A 19,112-nucleotide genomic window follows, 5' to 3' on the forward strand; every position below is an offset into this window, starting at 1 on the left:
CCAGTATATAGTTGTATATCCTAGTTGTAAATCCTTCTAGTTCTTCTATGTGGGATGCCACCACAGCATGGCTTGATGAGCAGTATATAGGTCCACACCAGGATCTGAACCAGCAAACTCTGGGCCGCCGAAGCAGAGCACATGAACTTAACCACTATGCCACTGGGACAGCCCCCGGTTCCTACTTCTAAGATTTAAGAGCCATAAGAAGTAAATAAATATGAAAGTACTTGGTAAGAATTTGGTGTTGGGGCCAGCCCCACGGCTCATGTTGAGGTGGCATTGGCGTCCCATATAGCACAGCCTGAGGCACTCACAACTACAGTCTACAACTATGTACTGGGGGGTTTTGGGGAGAAAAAAGAAAAGATTGGCAACAGATGTTAGCACAGGTGCCAATCTTTAAAGAAAATAATAATAATTTGGTGCTGATAAGTAGGCAAGAAGTAAGAACTACTTACTTCTCATGGTTAACACTCTCGAGCTATACTGCCTAGATTCAAATCTCGGCTCTGACTTTCCAGTATGTGATCTTCGGCAAATTACCTAATCTCTTTGTGCCTCCATTTCCTCATTTGCAAAACAAAGATAATGATTGTAGCTACCTCATAGGGTGGTTGTGAGGATTAAATTAGTTAATATATGTGAAGTGCTTAAAATGGTGTTAGGTACATAGTGAGCTTCATAAATGCTTTCTGCTATCCTACTGCTGCCGTTATCAGTGTCACTGTTACTGTCACTATGGCCTTCCTCTTCTAATCTGTTGTCTGATTTTTACATGCCAGGTCCTGATAGAAGGCCTCGCATCACTGGATTCCAATCCAAAAAGTCCATGGCCGTGTTTTTCAAACCTCATGCCGTGGATGTTTTGTTTAGATAGAAGGCAGATTCCTGGGGCCTCACCCCATTAGGTCTCCCAGACCAGCCGTAAACACAGATTTCAGACAGGCTGCGTAGTCCCAACGCAGGTTGTCCATGGCCACGCTCAGAAGAAGTGTTCTGTAGAACTTGTAGCTGTGCGTGTGTTTCTGTTTGGGACTTCACTGCCTTTGAAAGACTGTAATTGTCTAAAGTGTAACCTCTGAAAGAGTGGAGGTTATTATAATTTCACTAATAATAGTAATAATGAAGAAGATGCTATCATAAATATTTAAAGTGCTGCCTGCTTAGTTTTGTCTTAGGTGCTGTGTCTCCAGCTGTGGTGGTGCCTTCAATGCTCCTTTTGCAGGAAGGGGGCTATGGTGTTGAAAAAGGTGTCCCGACCTTACTCATGGCTGCTGGCAGCTTTGATGACATTCTGGCCACCACTGGCTTCAACACGTGCTTGGGCATGGCCTTTTCCACAGGTAAACTGATCAGTTCATGTGTGCTGTTCTCTTATGCTCTAGCGACATAGATATGATGTTGTGAGTGTGGCATATTTCCTTGATAATTGATTAAGGCAAATTAAAACAGAAAAAGCAACTCCAAGAGTTAGTTCTATACCTAAGGAGAAACCAGTGGCTTCTTGTCTTTACTCCCTTTACCCTCTAAATATAAAATGCTCAAGTACTGTGGTAGGTGCGTGAGGGGGCTTCAAAAGAGCAAAGTCGAAAGAAGGAGAACAGCTTCTGCATGCAGCCACCCGGGAGGGTCAGCCTTCGAGACTGCGCACAGAGGGTGAGCAGGTGTTTCAGTGAGCACAAAGGACAAAGTAGTCCAAGTGGGAGGGACAGTTTCTGTTCTCTCGTCTTTAACATTTTAGGGGAAATAATTATTTTAATGTGTATCTTATTAATACTTAATAACTGTCTGATACAGACATATTTTGTTTTAGGTAGTAATAAAACAGGAACTTAAGGCATTTTTTCCCTACTGTTATTCAACACCTTTATTATCCTTTGGGACAGCACACATTTAAGTTCACTTTTTAATCTGTTTCCAAGACTGGAAGATAAGATTTGCAATTTCATATTATTGACAAAATGTAATTGTGGGCTAAGTTTAGCTTCAGATTATTTAGTGGGAACACACCTTAGAAAGTCTTGTGTTCTCAGTCTCTCTGCCCCATGGTTATCCTCCCATTTTATGACTATATTTGACGTATGCCAATTACCTAGTACTTCACCTCTTCCCACACCCTGAAGTTGCCTTATGTCTAGTCCCCACCGTGTATCACTGGTGAATTAATCTTCTCAAAGCATTGTTTTGATAGTCTTACTTTCTTGTTCAAGCACCAGCAAGGATTCTCTATTACCAATTAGGTCGAATCTACACCCTTGTCTCTATTTTAACTCTACTGTACCTGTCCAATCGTACATTCTCCTTGCTTCCTGGTATACACCTTTAAAACAATAGTTCTCAGCCTCAGCTGCACACTATAATTACCTGGGAACTTTTTAAAAATACTCATATGTGGGCCCTACCTTAGGCCACTTAAATCATAATCTTTGGGAATGGAAACCACAGCTTTAGAGCAACAGAGTTTGCATTAAAATCACACAGGAGCAGGGTAGGGAGGGCCGTGGGGAGCGGCTGCTGGGGTTTTCATAATCTGAGGGGTGGGGGTGGGGGTGGGGCTAGCCTGAAGAACCTTCCTACTTGACAATACTCTGTACCCTCTGCCCTGCCCTACTAAATGCAGTCCTTAGACCATCTGGATAGGAGCTACCTGGAGCCTCTTTAAAATGTGGATCCCAGGCCCGGCCAGACTTACTGCATCAGAATTTTCAGAGGTGGGGCCCAAGAAGTCTTTTTTTCTTTTAAACAATCTTACTATACGGGAGACTGAAAGTGGTTAGTTACTTTCTACACATTTATAGTAAATTATTTACTGTAATATCTTGCAACGTATACTATTATCACAGATAAATGTTTTTGACAGTCACACTATTACCTAATAGAGAGCTGTCCTAGCTAAATAAAACTACTACAGAGGTAATCATTTTTTTAAATACAAGAGATAATTGAAACTGTAGGGGAGGAAAAACCGTTTCCCACACCAGGTTCGTTGACTGGGGCCCTGTAATCAGACTGACAAGAGACAGACTAACAAGAGAAAAACAGTTTATTAACGTGTGCATTGTGCTTACACAAGACCTCAAAGATGAGTAAGTCAAAGGAGCGGTCAGAATTTGGGCTTGTTCAGCATTTTAGCAAAGAACAATAATTATGTGGAGAAGCACAAGATAAAGGAGCTTTGAGCTTCTAGAGGCAGCAAATTGTGGGAAAAGAAACATATGGGGACCTAACGGTAGATAAGGGCTTGTTTTAGCAAAGTTTGTGATGTGAATTCCTCTGGTGCTGTCTTGGGGCTGATAAGGGCCCATAAGTGTCCCAAGTTGTCTCAGTGATTAACTTCTGTCCTTCCTGGTAAAAAGGAGAGGGGACACCTTTATGAATGTATGTCCTGCTTTTGGGCAAATAGTGAGAGGGCAGAGAGCTTTTCTTATATCTGCTTCTTCTCAATTGCCTTCATCTCAGAATAATCCTTATGCCCCAGTGGCATATTTGGGGTGACATATTGTGTACTCTAAACCACAATGACAAAAACCCACAATAACTAGTTAGTACATTTTTTCTTAGAATAGTGTGTGAAGAAGGGCTTTATGTGTTGAACAACTTTTTTTTTTTTTTTTGAGGAAGATTAGCCCTGAGCTAACATCTGCTGCCAATCCCCTTTTTTGCTGAGGAAGGCTGGCCCTGAGCTAACATCCTTGCCCATCTTCCTCTACTTTATATGTGGGACGCCTACCACAGCATGGCTTGCCAAGTGGTGCCATGTCTGCACCCGGGATCCAAACTGCCAAACCCTAGCCGCCAAAGCGTAATGTGTGAACTTAACCATTGCACCACTGGGCCGGCCCCTTTGAGCAACTTTAATATAATTTTCTGCACAATGTGTTCACAAAGTTTTTTTAATTAAAGTTTCCTAAGTTCTGTATGATATGGGGGAAAATATTGGTTCTACTTACCTCTCTATTATTTCAAAGAAGCTGAGTAAGAAATAAAGATTCTTCTAAGAGCAATTTCAAAAATAATTTGTTTTCAGTTTGCTTTTAGAATAAACATTCAAGAAGGAATGAGTCCTTTACACTCATCATAGTAAGAAAAGATTCTTGATTTTAATTCTCAAATTAAGTTCCTGTATTCTATACATATCAAACCTACTAAAATCAGTGTACATTTGTTATTTTAAAATCAGGCTCGTAGGGCCAGCCCTGTGGGGTAATGGTTTAAGTTCGTGTGCTCTGCCTTAGTGGCCCAGGATTCGTGGGTTCAGATCCCAGGCACGGACATAGCGCTGCTCTTCAAGCCATGCTGTGGCGGTGTCCCACATAAAATAGAGGAAGACTGGCACAGATGTTAGCTCGGCGACAATCTTCCTCAAGTAAAAAGAGGAAGATTGGCAACGGATGTTAGGTCAGGGTCAACCTTCCTCACACAAAAAAAAATCAGGCTATTAAATGGCTGTTTGAAAACTAGATCAGTCTACTCACCCAGCCTATGCATATCATACCAATTAGCTCTGAATCATGAATTTTATCTTTCATATTTTCTTAGGCCCTTTAGGTAAAGTTTTTTGAAGTAAATGTACAAAAAAGTGCACAAATCATAGTTTATGCCTATTTTGAAGTTTATCTCTAATAATGCATACCTTTCTTATAAGATAGGCCCATTTTATTAGACACTTTAAGTCACATATATTTAAGACTGTGGAGAGCAGGAAATATCTGTAAACTTTTCCTTCTGTGTAATCAGATGCTTTGTGTGATGATTGAAGTAAAGTCTTTGTATTTATGGATTTAGAGTTCTGACTGAAGATTTTTTTTTATGTGTGTCTAAGGTTCCACGGTTTTTAATGTCCTCAGAGGCATTTTGGAGGTAGTAATTGGTGTGGCAGCTGGGGCTCTTCTTGGATTTTTTATTCAGTACTTCCCAAGCAGTGACCAGGTAAAGGAAACCATCTGTGGGAAAGTCGTGCTCTAAAATGTCACGGGAAAACATTCTGGAACACTCCCTCAGAGCCATGTGAAGGACGTGATTTAGCAAATGACCCCCATTTTAAAACTGCTTGCTGCTCTGTCAGTGCTGTCTGTGAGGCTTAGGAAGACAGCTAAACCTTGAAGATGTTAATGCAGTCCTGGGATTTTCTTCTCCTATTTATATTCTGTACACTTCAGCTTGCACTGTAAAACAAATAACATGAATTCCAAACTAATAGGATATGCAAGTCTTATTTTTATTTTCATTTTTTTGAGGAAAGATTAGCCCTGAGCTAACATCTGCTGCCAATCCTCCTCTTTTTGCTGAGGAACACTGGCCCTGAGCTAACATCCGTACCCATCTTCCTCTACTTTATATGTGGGACGCCTGCCACAGCATGGCTGGACAAGCAGTGCATAGGTTGCACCTGGGATCCGAACTGGCCAACCATGGGCCGCCGAAGTGGAACGTGCGAGCTTAACCACTGCGCCACCCAGCCAGCCCCGCAAGTCTTATTTTTTTAATTAATTTATTTTTTATTTTTATTATTATTCATAATACTCAACTAAATCAAGATATAAAATGGTTCTTTGGGCCCACGGTTTTAGTGTCAAAATACCTTAGATTCTAATACTATCAAATAGATAGACCTTAACATTTCATTAAAATATAGTCTCTTTCTCACCGAGTAGATTGAAGTTCTTTACTGTACATAGTGATTCTTAATGAGAAACAAAGGCTTGTTTGTTTTCCTTTACCCTCTTTAGTCTCTTCTGATAGGTAAACATATAAAAATCTTTTCTTTTCTAAAAGAATTGGTGTTATTTTGAGATTTCAGAGCATTTTGAATGGAATTCAAATCTTAACTGAAGTAAAACTTTAATTAAGAAAATTAATGTTTGCATTATCAGAATGTATGTTGATTTGAATTTTTATTGTGCTGCAAAAAAACTCCAAGTAAAATAGTCTGTAAAAGATTTTATGAATGCATAAAAGAAAATTCAAGGATTTTCTAATTATGCAACAAAGTACAAAGAAAAATGATGGCTTACATTTTGTTGCTTACTGTGTATAAAATGACAGGTGAGTTGAGTAAAGTCCCGCTGTGCTCATCAGGGCAGCGACTATCTACATGCAGCTCCAGCAGACACAGGACATTTCCAGAGACAGTACAGACATAGAAATTTCCAGCATCACTGATCGTTCTGTTGGGAAGCGCTGATCTAGTGTAATCCACACAATAACCCATGAAGAGAATACCTTTAATATGACCATTTCACTGCTGAGGCTCAGGGAGAGATGACTTAAACAAGGTCACGTAGCTAGAACGCCGTAGAGCTGGGTATGAACTCAGTTCATCCACTGCCAGGGCCTGTGCGCTTCCAGTCGAACCCTTCTAAGGACCTGCTGCCTTCTAAAGCAATCAAGAAGTTTAAAGGCTGAACAGGGACAAGTAACGAAAGAGAGGAGCACATTGCTTAGATTTTAAAAATCAACACCACAGACTCCTCTCAGTCTACAGCCACCTAGAGTTTCTTGGTATTCAAAGATTTAGAAAGAAGAACTGGAGAGCATCACATTAAAGAGTAAATAGAGAACCTAAAAATAATAGAGATATCATATCTTTAAGCTTCACAAAAACCCCATGATGTAACTGCTTTCAAGGAGGAGGAAACAAAGCTTGGAGAGGCTAAGTAATATGGCCACTGCATAGCCAATGGTGGGAAAGAGCTTGCATTTTAACCCTAATTTGTCCACTTCCAAAGCCCACACACTCTTTTCTGCTGCTCCGTTCAGCCCTGCGGACTTCTGCGTCAATGACTTCAGAGGAGGCTCACTGAGGTTCCTGAACGGGGAAGCTGCGTTTGTACACATGCTAACTCTACTTTTGTTAAGGAAAAGAAAGTAAATGTTATGTCATGCATTTATGTGCACAGATACAGACATTTTTATTTTCTACTAAGTCCTGAATATGGAAAAATCAATAATTAAAAATCAGTTCTATGAAATAATTGAGCTAACCCACGTTTTTTCTCCTCAAGGACAAACTTGTATGGAAGCGGGCGTGCCTTGTTTTGGGGCTGTCTGTGCTGTCGGTGTTCAGCAGTGTGTATCTTGGTTTCCCTGGGTCAGGAGGACTGTGTACGTTGCTCATGGCTTTCCTTGCAGGCATGGGATGGAGCAGTGAAAAGGTGAATTTCATTTTAAGTTCTTCTTCTCATGACTACTTTCTGATTAGATTAGTTTTTTTCCAGATACTTTCATAATATCAAGTTAATAAAATTAATCATAAGAGCTATTTTCTGTACATATACAAACGTATGCCCAAATGCACACATACACTTCCTTTTTTCCTGTTACATACCAATCTATAACTTGATGTTTTTACTTAAAATGTATCATGGTCATATTTCCATGATGCCTCCCTTATTCTTTGTAAGGGTTGCAGAGTATTGCATTGTATAGCTGTACTGTACTTTATTTAACCAGTTTCCTGCCTAAATTTAATTTAACAGACATTTAAATTGTTTCTAATTTTCTGCCAAGACAAAAAGTGCATCAATAAAATATCCTTGCATATACCACTAAGACACTATCAAGTCTAAGAAGCACCATTATTTTACATGCCACCAAGAGAGAAAAAGAATGCTGCCAATTAAACTATGACATCACTTCCTAATTTCAGAAATGAAAAAGTGTGTTTCTTAAAATCAACAAAATATAGCATATCTTTGAGTGTATCTATAGGATTAATTTCTAGAAATAGGATTTCTCTATGAAAGAGTATGCACATTGATACTTTTGATAGTATCAATTTGCCCTTTTTTTAACGTATGCTTTTTAAAAATTTTTTGGTGAGGAAGATTGGCCCTGAGCTAACAGCTATTGCCAATCTTCCTCTTTTTTTCCTCCCCAAAGCCCCAGTACGTAGTTGGATATCCTAGTTGTAGGTCATTCTAGTTCTTCTATGTGGGACGCCGCCACAACATGGCCTGACAAGCGGTGTGTAGTAGGTCTGTGCCCAGGATCCAAACTGGTGAACCCAGGCCGCCAAAGCAGAGTGCACGAACTTAACCACTCAGCCATGCAGCCAGCCCCTTGAGTTGCCCTCTTAAACAGCAGTACCAATTTATATTCCCACCAACAGTTTGTGAAAGGATCTGTTTTTCTGATCTGTGTACTTTCAATCTTTAGATATTTTGCTAATCTGAGAGGTGAAAAATGTTTCTCATTATTGATCTGATTTGTATTTCTTTACAAGTGGAGCTAATCATCTTGTCATATATTTACTAGCCAGTTTATTCAAAAGCCTGTGCCCATTTTTTATGATTGTCTGTTTTTCTTACTGACTTTCAAGATCATTAAAATTATTCATTTCCTTTATGTGTATTATGGAAATTAGCTGGTTGCCATTTATTTAATTTCAAGGTACATTTTTATGGATTTGAACTTGAGAGGATCATATACTATTCTGCTTCATGAAGAAATTAGATGTGGGTGACCTAAACTAAATACACATATATCATTTGGGAAAACCAAAGACAACTGTTGAAAATAATTCAGCTTAAAATAATACTACATGAAAAATATATGTTGATTATCAGTCCTGAGGTTGGGTGTGCAGTGCCCTGCAGGTGAGCGGTCTCTGCAGAGGTCTGTAGAGGCAGGGCTTCACTGTGGGCACATGGCACTCCGTTGGAGGCTTTCACTCTCGGGAGGCAAGACATGTGCAGTTGGGCATCCCTTTGCTGTAGAGGAGGGTGGATTGGTGGGGCTGCCTGGAGCCTTGTGTAGATAAGGGACTGAGGCCCCAGGAAAGCAGGCCGCAGTGGATTGGGCTTTGCAGGCAAGGAGCAAGGCTCTGCAGAGCCCTGCTGCAGGCACTGCATGGGCCCAGGGCTGCTGCGTCCTCCTGGGGAGGCTTGGCTGTAAGGCTTATTTCAGGTCTACTTTTTTTTCCTTAGCAGCACCCGTATTATTAAATTCTCCTTTGTGATTTCACGTAACTTAACATCTGACAAGAGGAAAGCTAAAACATAAACTTCCCAGTATAAATTGGGTCCTCTTATCATCCCTCATCTCTTGTAAACATTTGCTCTTGTCAAAATTTGCTTTTCCGTGGCTTCACTTTCCTTGCAGGCCGAGGCAGGTGATCACACATTGCTGTTCAGTCTCGGGTCTGATCTCAGCTCCCTGGCTCCTCGCTGAGCGCTCACTGCTGAGTGCCTTCCATCCTGCCTGGGCTGCTGACCAGCGCACTGCTCTCGGAGCACTCTGGCCCCCTTGTCCGGGACAGAGCTCGCAGTCTTCACTCCGTGAAGGCATGCCACTGTGTGTGCACTGTGACCCTTGTCGAGCATCTGGGAGCTTGCCTGACATTAGCATTTTACAAACTGTCCCTTCACTTTTGAATGGTAACCTTTTTTAGCATTTAAAAAAATAAATTACCAAAGAGAATATTGTTTAGAATAAAGTTTATTTGATTTCTGAGTATGAAAGCGGTATATGCTTATTGTAGAACTTTGAAAAATTTTTTAAAAGTCAGATAAAAGGAAAGAAAAAATGATTTGTAATTTCTCCACCTAAAGCCAACAGCTCTGTAAACTATTTTGGTTTATTTCCTTTCATTTATTCAACAGGAAAATTCTCAAATATGCTTGTAGTAAGTTTCTTCAAATTGAATTTTATAGGTAAATGCTTTCTGTTGTCACTTGTTTAAAAGTCTTCAAAAATTACAACCAACTCATTATATTATACTGTCATGGGTGAAAAGAGGGAAGAGAATTAATCAATTTTTATTGCCACTCCGTATGGCCCTGTGCTAGCCAGTGAGGGGATATTCTCATTTATTCTCATCAAAAAACCTTTGAAAAAATATTACCATTTACATTTTATAGAGACTGTAAGTCAGAAGGACTTAAATAACATGTCCAAGGTCACAAAATTAGAAAGTGGCACTGGGATTTAACTCAGGTTTATCGACTCCAAAGTGACCAGAATATACCATCATTGTGCAGGGCACGTTTTTATGTTTCGACATCTATTCGAATAACATATAGCAAGTGTATTAAAAACATTATACTTCCAAACTTTGCAATTTCAGATTGTTTGTAAATTAATAAATGATAGGATAAAAAATAAACAGTGAAAAGGAACCATATCATTTGGAATAGAACATAAAAGAGTAGTTTTAGCAACAGACGTCGAGGGGAAGACGGGTGCCCACCGCAAGTGGACGTGAGCCACTCGCGCAGAAGACAAGGGAGGGGGCCCGGCCAGTTCCAGTTACACGATTCTTCAGAAAACGAGGATGTGAGTCATGTAGAAAAGACCGTTATAAACCAAACAAATCATCTGTTTTTCTGCATTTGCCATAACTTTGCCTGAATTGCCAGCAGCCTGGCTGATTACATAGAAGATCAATGTAATCCCAAAACCCGGAGAGAGAACTGACAGCTTTTTTTTTCATATTTACCTCTGGTTAATCTCCTATGTATGTCTCTTTACACACACACACACACACACACACACACACACGTGGATGCACCATAAGCTTTTTAAAACCAGTCTCTGCTATTTTAAATTATGCTGAAATCCAATATCGTTTCCTTAGGGCAGATTCTTAATGCTAAATTTTTTGGGTCAAATAACATGAACATTTTTAGGTTTTTGACACGTATTACCAAACTGGTTGCTTTCTAGAGTTGTATCCATTTACTTTTCCACCAGTAATATGTGAGGTACCTATATCATTACATCGTCATCAGCTTAGAATAATGTTTATCCAACTTTAGCACCACCTGGAAGTCTTGTTAAATTGGACTTGTGGACCCCACCCCGAATTTCTGATTTAGTTAGACTACGGTGGGGCCTGAGAATGTGTACTTCTGATCAGTTACCAGGTGATGCTGATGCTGCTTCCCTGGGGACCACACTTTGTGAAACACTGCCTTAGAATATTATTGTTTTTAATTTTTATCCTTACTGATAGTCAAAAGTGGTATCTTTTTTTGTTTTATGCCTCCTTGCTTAACAATAAAATTGAATGCTTTTTCATATATTTAGCTATTTGTATTTTTTCTTTTTCTTTGATAGGTTTTTTGTCCATTATCTCCTAAAGTTGAATGTACTGATTATATATATGATATTAGCCCTTTGTGCCTTTTTTTATTGTTCATTTTTAACACACAAATATCTTATAGTTTCACGTGGTCCGATCTATCAATCTCTTATTATGACCTTTCCTCAGTTTATTTTTTCTTAAAGATTCCTTTCCTAGTGAAATCTTACCTATGTTATCTCATTTATTCTTTGCAATAACCTTGAGAGGTAGATATGAGACCCATTTTACAAATGAGGATACCAAGGCCTAGAGATAGTAGATAGAGTGCCTAAGGTCACCAAGCTAATAAGTGGCAGAGCCAGGATGAAAACACACTGTTTGAGTATATGAAAATGATTTCCTAAAGACAGGGTAAAAAAACCTTCATTGAATCACTTATATGGCAGACACTCTCCATATCTTTTCTAATTTAGTACTCAGGCAAGTCCCTACTTCTGGAGGCACCAAATCAATGAGTCCAGGTTTTGGACTGCTTTTCCTCCTTGTTCCATGGTGTAGCATAGGGTCTGAGCACTCAGACTTCCTGGATTAAGCTCAGCCCTACACCTGAGTAGCTGTATGCCCATGTACAAAGTATCTGACTTCTCAGTCTTCGATTTCCATATCTCTCAAGTGGGGAATGATAATAGCAACAACTTCATAGAGTGGAGGATTAAGTGAAATAATCTATATAAGGCAAAGTGCTTAGTCAGAACACACTAATAATTTTTATGACTATCTCTGAGCAGCACAATGTAATAAAAAGAGCATAAAATTTAATCTATGGAAATTGGGATTCCAGTCCCAGAGATTCTACTGTCTAGATGTGTAATCCCAAGCAAGTCACTTACCTTCTCTAATACTCAGTTTCCTCAACTGTACACTGAAAAAAATAATAATAATCACTAAAGAATTATTGTGGCTATTATGTGGGAAAATGGAAATAAAACACTTGTAAACTCAGTGCTGTAGCTATATTGTTGTTGAATTATGCTTTGACAAGCTACAATATTTTATAAAATTTTGTTTGCGCCTGTAGTTTTCTGACATTATCTCATACTTTCCTGCTTGGTTTTCCTTATAATCTTGCCATTATTGTATTCAAATGCACTCACTTTTTTAAGGCCTTTTTCATCTATATTTTTCATCTGTTTTCAAATGCAGTGCTTCTTCTGATGACTTTAACAGCTACAGGATGTTTTTCTTGATATATTTTCAATCTTCTGAATCTTGAAATCTTCTCTCTAAGAAGAGAAGTGTCAGCTTAAGTAGATATTTAACTCATGATGAAACTTCTGTTTCTCTTAACTTTCTCTTTTTGTCCATAAAGGAAAGTGATTTCCATTGTTGAAGATTCTTACTAATGGTGCATACAGATAGGTAAAGTGGCCTTAACTTTCAGTGGACACCACAGTCTTCATTCCTCTGAACTCATGTCTTCTTTTGTACTTAGCCTATTTGATGACTCCTTTTTCTTTCTTTTTTTTTTCCTGAGGAAGATTCACCCTGAGCTAATATCCATTGCCAATCTTCTTCTTTTTATTTTTGCTTGGGGAAGATTGTCACTGAGCTAACATCTGCACCAGTCTTCCTCTACTTTGTATGTGGGTCACCACCACAGCATGGCTGATGAATGGTGTAGGTCCACGCCTGGGATCTGAACCTGCAAACCTGGGCCACCAAAGTGGAGTGTGCCAAACTTAACTACCACACCACGGGGCCAGCCCCTCTATTTTCTTTATAAACAGATTCATTTTAGTTTTGAAGTTACAAAAAAACCCACAAGAAGGTACATTGTGGCTCCTCTCTCATCTTTAAGTTTTACAATATATAGGGCCATGTCTGATATTAAATTAGTCTACAGTATTACAATCAAAAACCAAATCGTGGGGCCAGCCCTGGTGGTCTAGTGATTAAGTTCAGCATGCTCCGCTTTGGTGGTCTGGGTTCAGTTCCCAGGCACAGATGTACACCACTTGTCTATCAGTGGCCATGCTGTGACAGCAGCTCACATACAAAATAGAGGAAGACTGGCAACTGATGTTGGCTCAGGGCGAATCTTCCTCAGCGAGAAAAAAAAAAAAAACCAAATTGTGGCCTTTGTCCAAGTTTAGAAATAAAAACAATTTGATAGAGAAAACTCAATATGCCTCTGCCTTCATTGGAGTTCTCAGTACATGAAATACTTTCGAGGACTTCTGTTAAGCCATTAGTCATGGCAACAGAAGGCTAAGTAACCTAAAATTAATAGAGTTGATTTTTGTTCTTTACAACTATGGATATCAGCTAAAGTCTGAACTTTAGCTATGATATACTCTAAAAACTAAATTAAAAAGTAAAATTTAAAGATATGTAGAAGGGTGGCATCTGGACCTTAGTTTGGCAGACGATTCACTGTCATTAAGTGATAAAGGATCTTGGACGTTATCTAATGTAAACCTCTCATTTTACAAATGAGGAAAATTAGGTGCTGAGAGGCGAGTGGCTTGCAGTTGGTGTGTGGCAGAATTTGAACCTCAGTCATGATCTGATTCCTTACGATGTGAAAACATAACTTTATAATGATATAGGAATAGAACTATATAAATAAATCAACCAACCCCTCATATACGGTGTCTTTAAACATTTATAAACTAAGAGGAAATAGAATCTTCACCTTAATAAACATACCAGAAATAACAAAAATTAAGAAAATAGGGAAACGAGGTAATCCTCCTTTGTCAAACTGCTGAGTACGTAAATGAAAGTATAGATCCTTAGATGTGTAAAAATGGTAAAAAAATGTTAAAATGTCGTTCAAAAACATAGATTCTTATTAGTTGATTGAAAAAATCTGTTAAATGTAAATTCTTAGACACTGTTAAGGGCACTGCTAAATTGCCCTACAAAAAAAGCATTATCAATTTGCTCTCCTACCAATTGCTGAGTTTCCTTACAGTCTTATAAATACTAGACATTATTAAAACTTTTTAGTGTTTTTTTCCAATATGATGGCTCCCCCCCAAAAAAAATATATGGTATATCATTTTAATTTGTGTTTCTCTGATTACTGAGTTTTAGTATCTCATGTTTTTTGGCCCTTGTGTTTCTTCTGGTACAAATTACTTGTGTGTATGCCTTGCCCATTTTTCGATTAGGTTCTATGTCTTTTTCTTATTGATTGGATATTGCTCCTTATTCTGTTACACATGGTACAGATATTTTCCCCTGGTTTGTCACCTATCCTTTTTTATGGTTTCTTTTGCCACAAAATATTTTCGTTTTATTCTAGTCAATTATGTCAATCTTTTCCAAGGGTTTTTGTATTGTGTGTCATAAAGTTAGTACTTATATCAATTAGGGTCTTAGAAGGAATGAGAAACCATATAGTAACTGGAATAGGGAAAGCTTATTATTAACCATACTAGGGATTGTCTTGTAAGATGTAAAGAGGCCCCTAAAGAATATAGGAATAGCAGCTATAAACCCCTAGGGCTGAGATGCAGCATCCGCTTCCACCTCCCCACCCCACCCCACCTACTTCGGCACCCAGGGCTGAGAATCCAAGCCTTGTTAGAGCCTTGGTTCACTGGATGGCAGAGAAGTCACCATGGTACCCTGCCTGCAGAAGTTGCTGGAAATCTACCCTCTAAAGGTGTATGGGGTGGTATGTTGCCCAGGGCAGTTGGCTATGAAATCACCCGAGGAGGAGGCTGGGGGCAGCTGCTGACCGCTGAGTGCTGCTGGCCGCCATACACCCTAGGAGCCTGGCTCTGGAGAAGCCACCCGGGCTGCAGGACCCGGTGCGGAAGCATCCTGCTAGGAGGAGCCACCGAACCAGACGAGCGCCTTCCTCTTGGAGTAGCTCTTGGGCGCCCTCTAGTGGCAAAATTTAATATGGTCCAGCTAGCAAAGGGGAAAGACTTAAAAGGGTCCAGCTCCATCTTCTTTTTTTTTTTTTTGAGATTTTATTTTTCCCAAGCCCCCCGGTACATAGTTGTGTGTTTTTAGTTGTGGGTCCTTCCAGTTGTGGCATGCGGGATGCCACCCCAGCATGGCTTGTTGAGCAGCGCCACGTCCACATCCAGAATTCGAACTGGCGAAACCCGCGGCCGCCAAAGCAGAGCGCGCGAACTTAACTACTCGGCCACTGGGCCAGCCCCTGGCTCCATCTTCTGCAGAGCAACAATTGAAAGGAGGATTTGGAGCCTAGGGGCAGTAAGTTAATAACTGGCACAGCACTTCACTATACCGGAATTTTATTTTTGTGCATGATTTGAGATAGTCATAAACAGTATTCTTTTATAATAAAATAAAATTGGAAACAACTTAAAGGTCTATTAATAAAGAAATGGTTGAATAAACTATGGTACTTCCATATCATACATTATTATGCAGCAATAAGGTGCATTTCTAGATATATGTATAAATATTACAAGATCTTTTAATCATATTGTTGAGTGAAAATTAACTATAAAGTAATACTAAGTATTATGGACACACACATCATGTATTCAGAAGTCGAAGTCCTCCTGAGATGACTTGATGAGATTCTTTATAGTTAACATCCTTTTGCAAACCAACACCAACGCACCTTATGTAATACCTTAACTGTTAGAAGTATCTTTATGCAATTTTTTGCTGTATTCTAGCTACCTTCTTATTTATAGATGCCACATAGATAAAGCCTATCTCAGGTCAAATTGACTCAGATTTCAAATTAGTAAAATTCTTAGATCTTCTAACTTCACATAATAAAAATCCCTGTATGTGTATGTGTGTTTCTTTTAGGCAGAGGTTGAAAAGATTATTGCAGTGGCCTGGGATATCTTCCAGCCCCTTCTCTTTGGACTGATTGGAGCAGAGGTATCTATTGCATCTCTCAGACCAGAAACTGTGGGTGAGAATTTCAAAGTAGTGTTTTTGCTAAAATCAACTTTTTATATTCAGTTGTAGTATCTGTAGTAGGTTTATATTTGGTGGTTCCCATTGTCACAATTATATAAAAAGTTAATACTGATCTTTTAAGCAGTTGGTTAGAAAAGAATGTTTGTCAATCTAAGACAGTAAATTTTATGCCTTAAATATTGTTGCTTGTAAAGAAAAGTGTCGCTCTTAACTACTATCAAGAAAATGCAGGCCTTAAAATTTTTTTCCAACGATAAGAATGTTCATCTAGGCTTGTCCTGATCAAGGGCCAGAATTTTAAAGATAATTAGGCAGTTCTATAATATGTATCCATGGGATAGAAATGTTTGTTCATTCATTCTTTTATTCATTCATACATTCAAAAGCCATCATATTAAAACTGTTGACTTTTAGTACCATACTCAAAAATTAATTTGTACACGTATACAGATGGTCCCCGACTGACGATGGTTTGACTTAGGATTTTTTGACTTTACCATGGTATGAAAGTGATATGCAGTCATTAGAAACCATACTTCGAATTTTGAATTTTGATCTTTTCCCCGGCTAGCGATATGCCATATGATCCTTTCTCGAGATGCTGGGCAGCCGCCAGTGAGCTGCAGCTCTAGTCACCACAGGATCATGAGGGCAAACGACCCATACACTTCTACCCTTTCTGTTTCTCAGTTTCAGTAAGTATTCAAGAAATTACATAAGATAGTGAACATTTTATTATCAAATAGGCTTTGTATTGGATGATTGCCTAACTGTAGGCTAATGTAAGTGTTCCTAGTACATTTAAGGTAGGCTAGGCTAAGGTATGATATTTGGTAGGTTAGGTGTATTAAATGCATTTTTTTCTTTTTCTTTCTTTCTTTCTTTCTTTTGGTGAGGAAGATTGGCCCTGAGCTAACATCTGTTGCCAATCTTCCTCTTTTTGCTTGAGGAAGATTGTCGCTGAGCTAACACCTGTGCCAGTCTTCTTCTAATTTGTATGTGGGATACCGCCACGGCATGACTTGAGAGCGGTGCTAGGTCCACACCTGGGATCCAAGCCTGGGAACCCTGGGCTGCTGAAGCGGCAGGTGCGAACTTAACCACTATGCCACCAGGCCAGCCCAAAGTGTATTTTTGACTTACAATATTTTGACTTAAAGTTGACTTTCAACTTATGATTGGTTTATCAGGATGTAACCCCATCGTACATCAAGAAAGACCTGTACTCATTATTTCCTTCTTTTCTTGCATCACAGTATTATTCCGTCCATACTAGGGATCCCATCCCTGCCACCTCCTTCTAGATCTCACACAGAGTCTCCCCTTTTTCTGACACATCTTCAGATATCCTTGTCACAGCTTTCTCTTCTGCAGAATTGAAACAGATTTTAATCTCTCCTATCTTAAAATAGTATCTTTCTATTCTGACGCATGTGACAACATAGATGAACCTGAGGACATTACACTGGGTAAGATAAGCCAGTTACAGAAAGACAAATCCCGCATGATCCCACTCCTGTGAGGCATCCAGAGGAGTCAAATTCATAAGGACAGAAAGGAGAGCGGTGGCTGCCAGGGTTTAGGCGGGGAAATGGGGACTTGCTGTTTAATGGGTGTAGAGTTTCAGCTTTGCAAGATGAAAATGTTCTGGAGATTGGTTGCACAAAAATGTGAGTGTTTAACTTAATGCTGCTGAACTGTACACTTAAAAATTGTTAAGATGGTAAATTTTACGTGTATTTTACCACAGTCAAAATTTGAATAAATATATATACATATATATATATATCCCTTCTTCATTTCACTTCCCCCCTCACCTACCACTCTCTCTCTCTCTTCCTCTTTTCAAACTTTTCTAAAGAGGTAACTGTGTCCCCCTTTTCCATTTCAACTCTCATGCCCTCCCTCAGAACATTTCAGCCCAGCTTCTGCCCCATTCCACAACCAGCCCCGCCCTCACCACGGTCGTATTGCTGGATACACGAAATACGTGTTAGTCTTGACTTGACTTGATCTCTCAGCAGCATTGGACGCTATTGACCTCTTTACAACACTTTTTACGTTGAATTTTTACATTTTCCAGTGCCCTCTGAGTCTTCCTTTACACTATATATGGCTTAAGTGCTGCTCTTCCTCCAAGTTCTTTCAAAAGATTTCTACACTTCACGCTGGGTATCATTTCTCTGAGCTCAGCTACACTCAGTGGCTTCAATTATAAACTATGTAATTGCAAAATCTTTATCTCGAATTCAACATAGCCAGTTGCTGCTTGGACATCACCACTTGTAAATCCCACAAAACTTGAGGCTCAGTGTGTCCAAGGCTTCCTCATCATCCTCCCCAGACTGCTCCCTCCTGGGAATGGGATCGTCCCTTTTGTATCTTGTACTTAAGGCAACAAATACTTTTGAAAATCTACCACGCTGGGAAAAATACCCTCCAATAAAGAGCCACAGAACCTTTTCATAAAGAAACCATGTTGCAGATTCACAATAGAGCATCAAGCAATGTCTGTCTGGTGTTTTACCAGCCTCTTGAACTTGAGAAAGTTATTTATCCTTTCTGATCTTCATTTTTTTTCAACTGTAAAGTGAGAATAATTACTCCACAGGTTGTAAAGATTAAGTAAAGAGATGCATTTAAAGCTTAATACAGAACCTAGCACAGAGCAAGAACTCAACAAATGTTACTTTTTCAAAAACCACCCTATTACCTAGTACTCACCTTAGCTTTGCCTTTCTCAGGTCCGGTAGCTTGCCTTGCCCTAGTCACAATCTCTTATTTTGCAAATCAGAATGAACTTACCTTTATCAGCAAAGGATTCTGAAGGACTGAACGAAGTAGCTGTACACATCAGCCAGGGTGATGGGCAGTCAGTGCACACACCAGTATGGGGAAACAGGTGTAGAAGCCAGTGTCTATTCTGACTGGTCAGTGCCCAGCCAGCTCTCTTCTGACTGCCTGATTGCCTCCATACTTGCTGATAAATATTTTGAATATCACCTCTGGTCTTATCGTCTGTAAAGAATTCTCAACCACTTTGATGAAAATATTAAGTTTTTTCTCTTCTGCGCCCTCTTACCGGTATATTTACACTGCACTCACCTTTTGGTTCTTTATGTTTCTGTCTTCCTCTGACTTTGGAGTTCATGGAGGC

The 19,112-nt window shown here is 39.4% G+C and overlaps 1 protein-coding gene across 11 annotated transcripts in view; it reads left to right on the forward strand.

Moving 5' to 3' along the window:
* The window catches only part of LOC123284050 (sodium/hydrogen exchanger 9B2), a 55,161-nt gene that overhangs the window by 32,296 nt on the left and 3,753 nt on the right, over nt 1-19,112 (forward strand). For 8 of the 11 annotated variants that reach the window (XM_070503465.1, XM_070503471.1, XM_070503464.1 and 5 more), the window contains 4 exons: nt 1,171-1,346; nt 4,826-4,932; nt 7,008-7,157; nt 15,839-15,947. In XM_070503465.1, the coding sequence (XP_070359566.1) occupies nt 1,171-1,346; nt 4,826-4,932; nt 7,008-7,157; nt 15,839-15,947 (542 nt within the window). Of the gene's footprint in view, nt 1-1,170; nt 1,347-4,825; nt 4,933-7,007; nt 7,158-15,838; nt 15,948-16,526; nt 16,651-16,855; nt 17,044-19,112 lie in introns of those variants that run through there. The other 3 variants (XM_070503469.1, XR_011500259.1, XM_070503467.1) reach the window with 3 other exon arrangements.

Source organism: Equus asinus, unplaced genomic scaffold, assembly GCF_041296235.1.
Source record: "Equus asinus isolate D_3611 breed Donkey unplaced genomic scaffold, EquAss-T2T_v2 contig_193, whole genome shotgun sequence".
Lineage (NCBI taxonomy): Eukaryota > Metazoa > Chordata > Mammalia > Perissodactyla > Equidae > Equus > Equus asinus.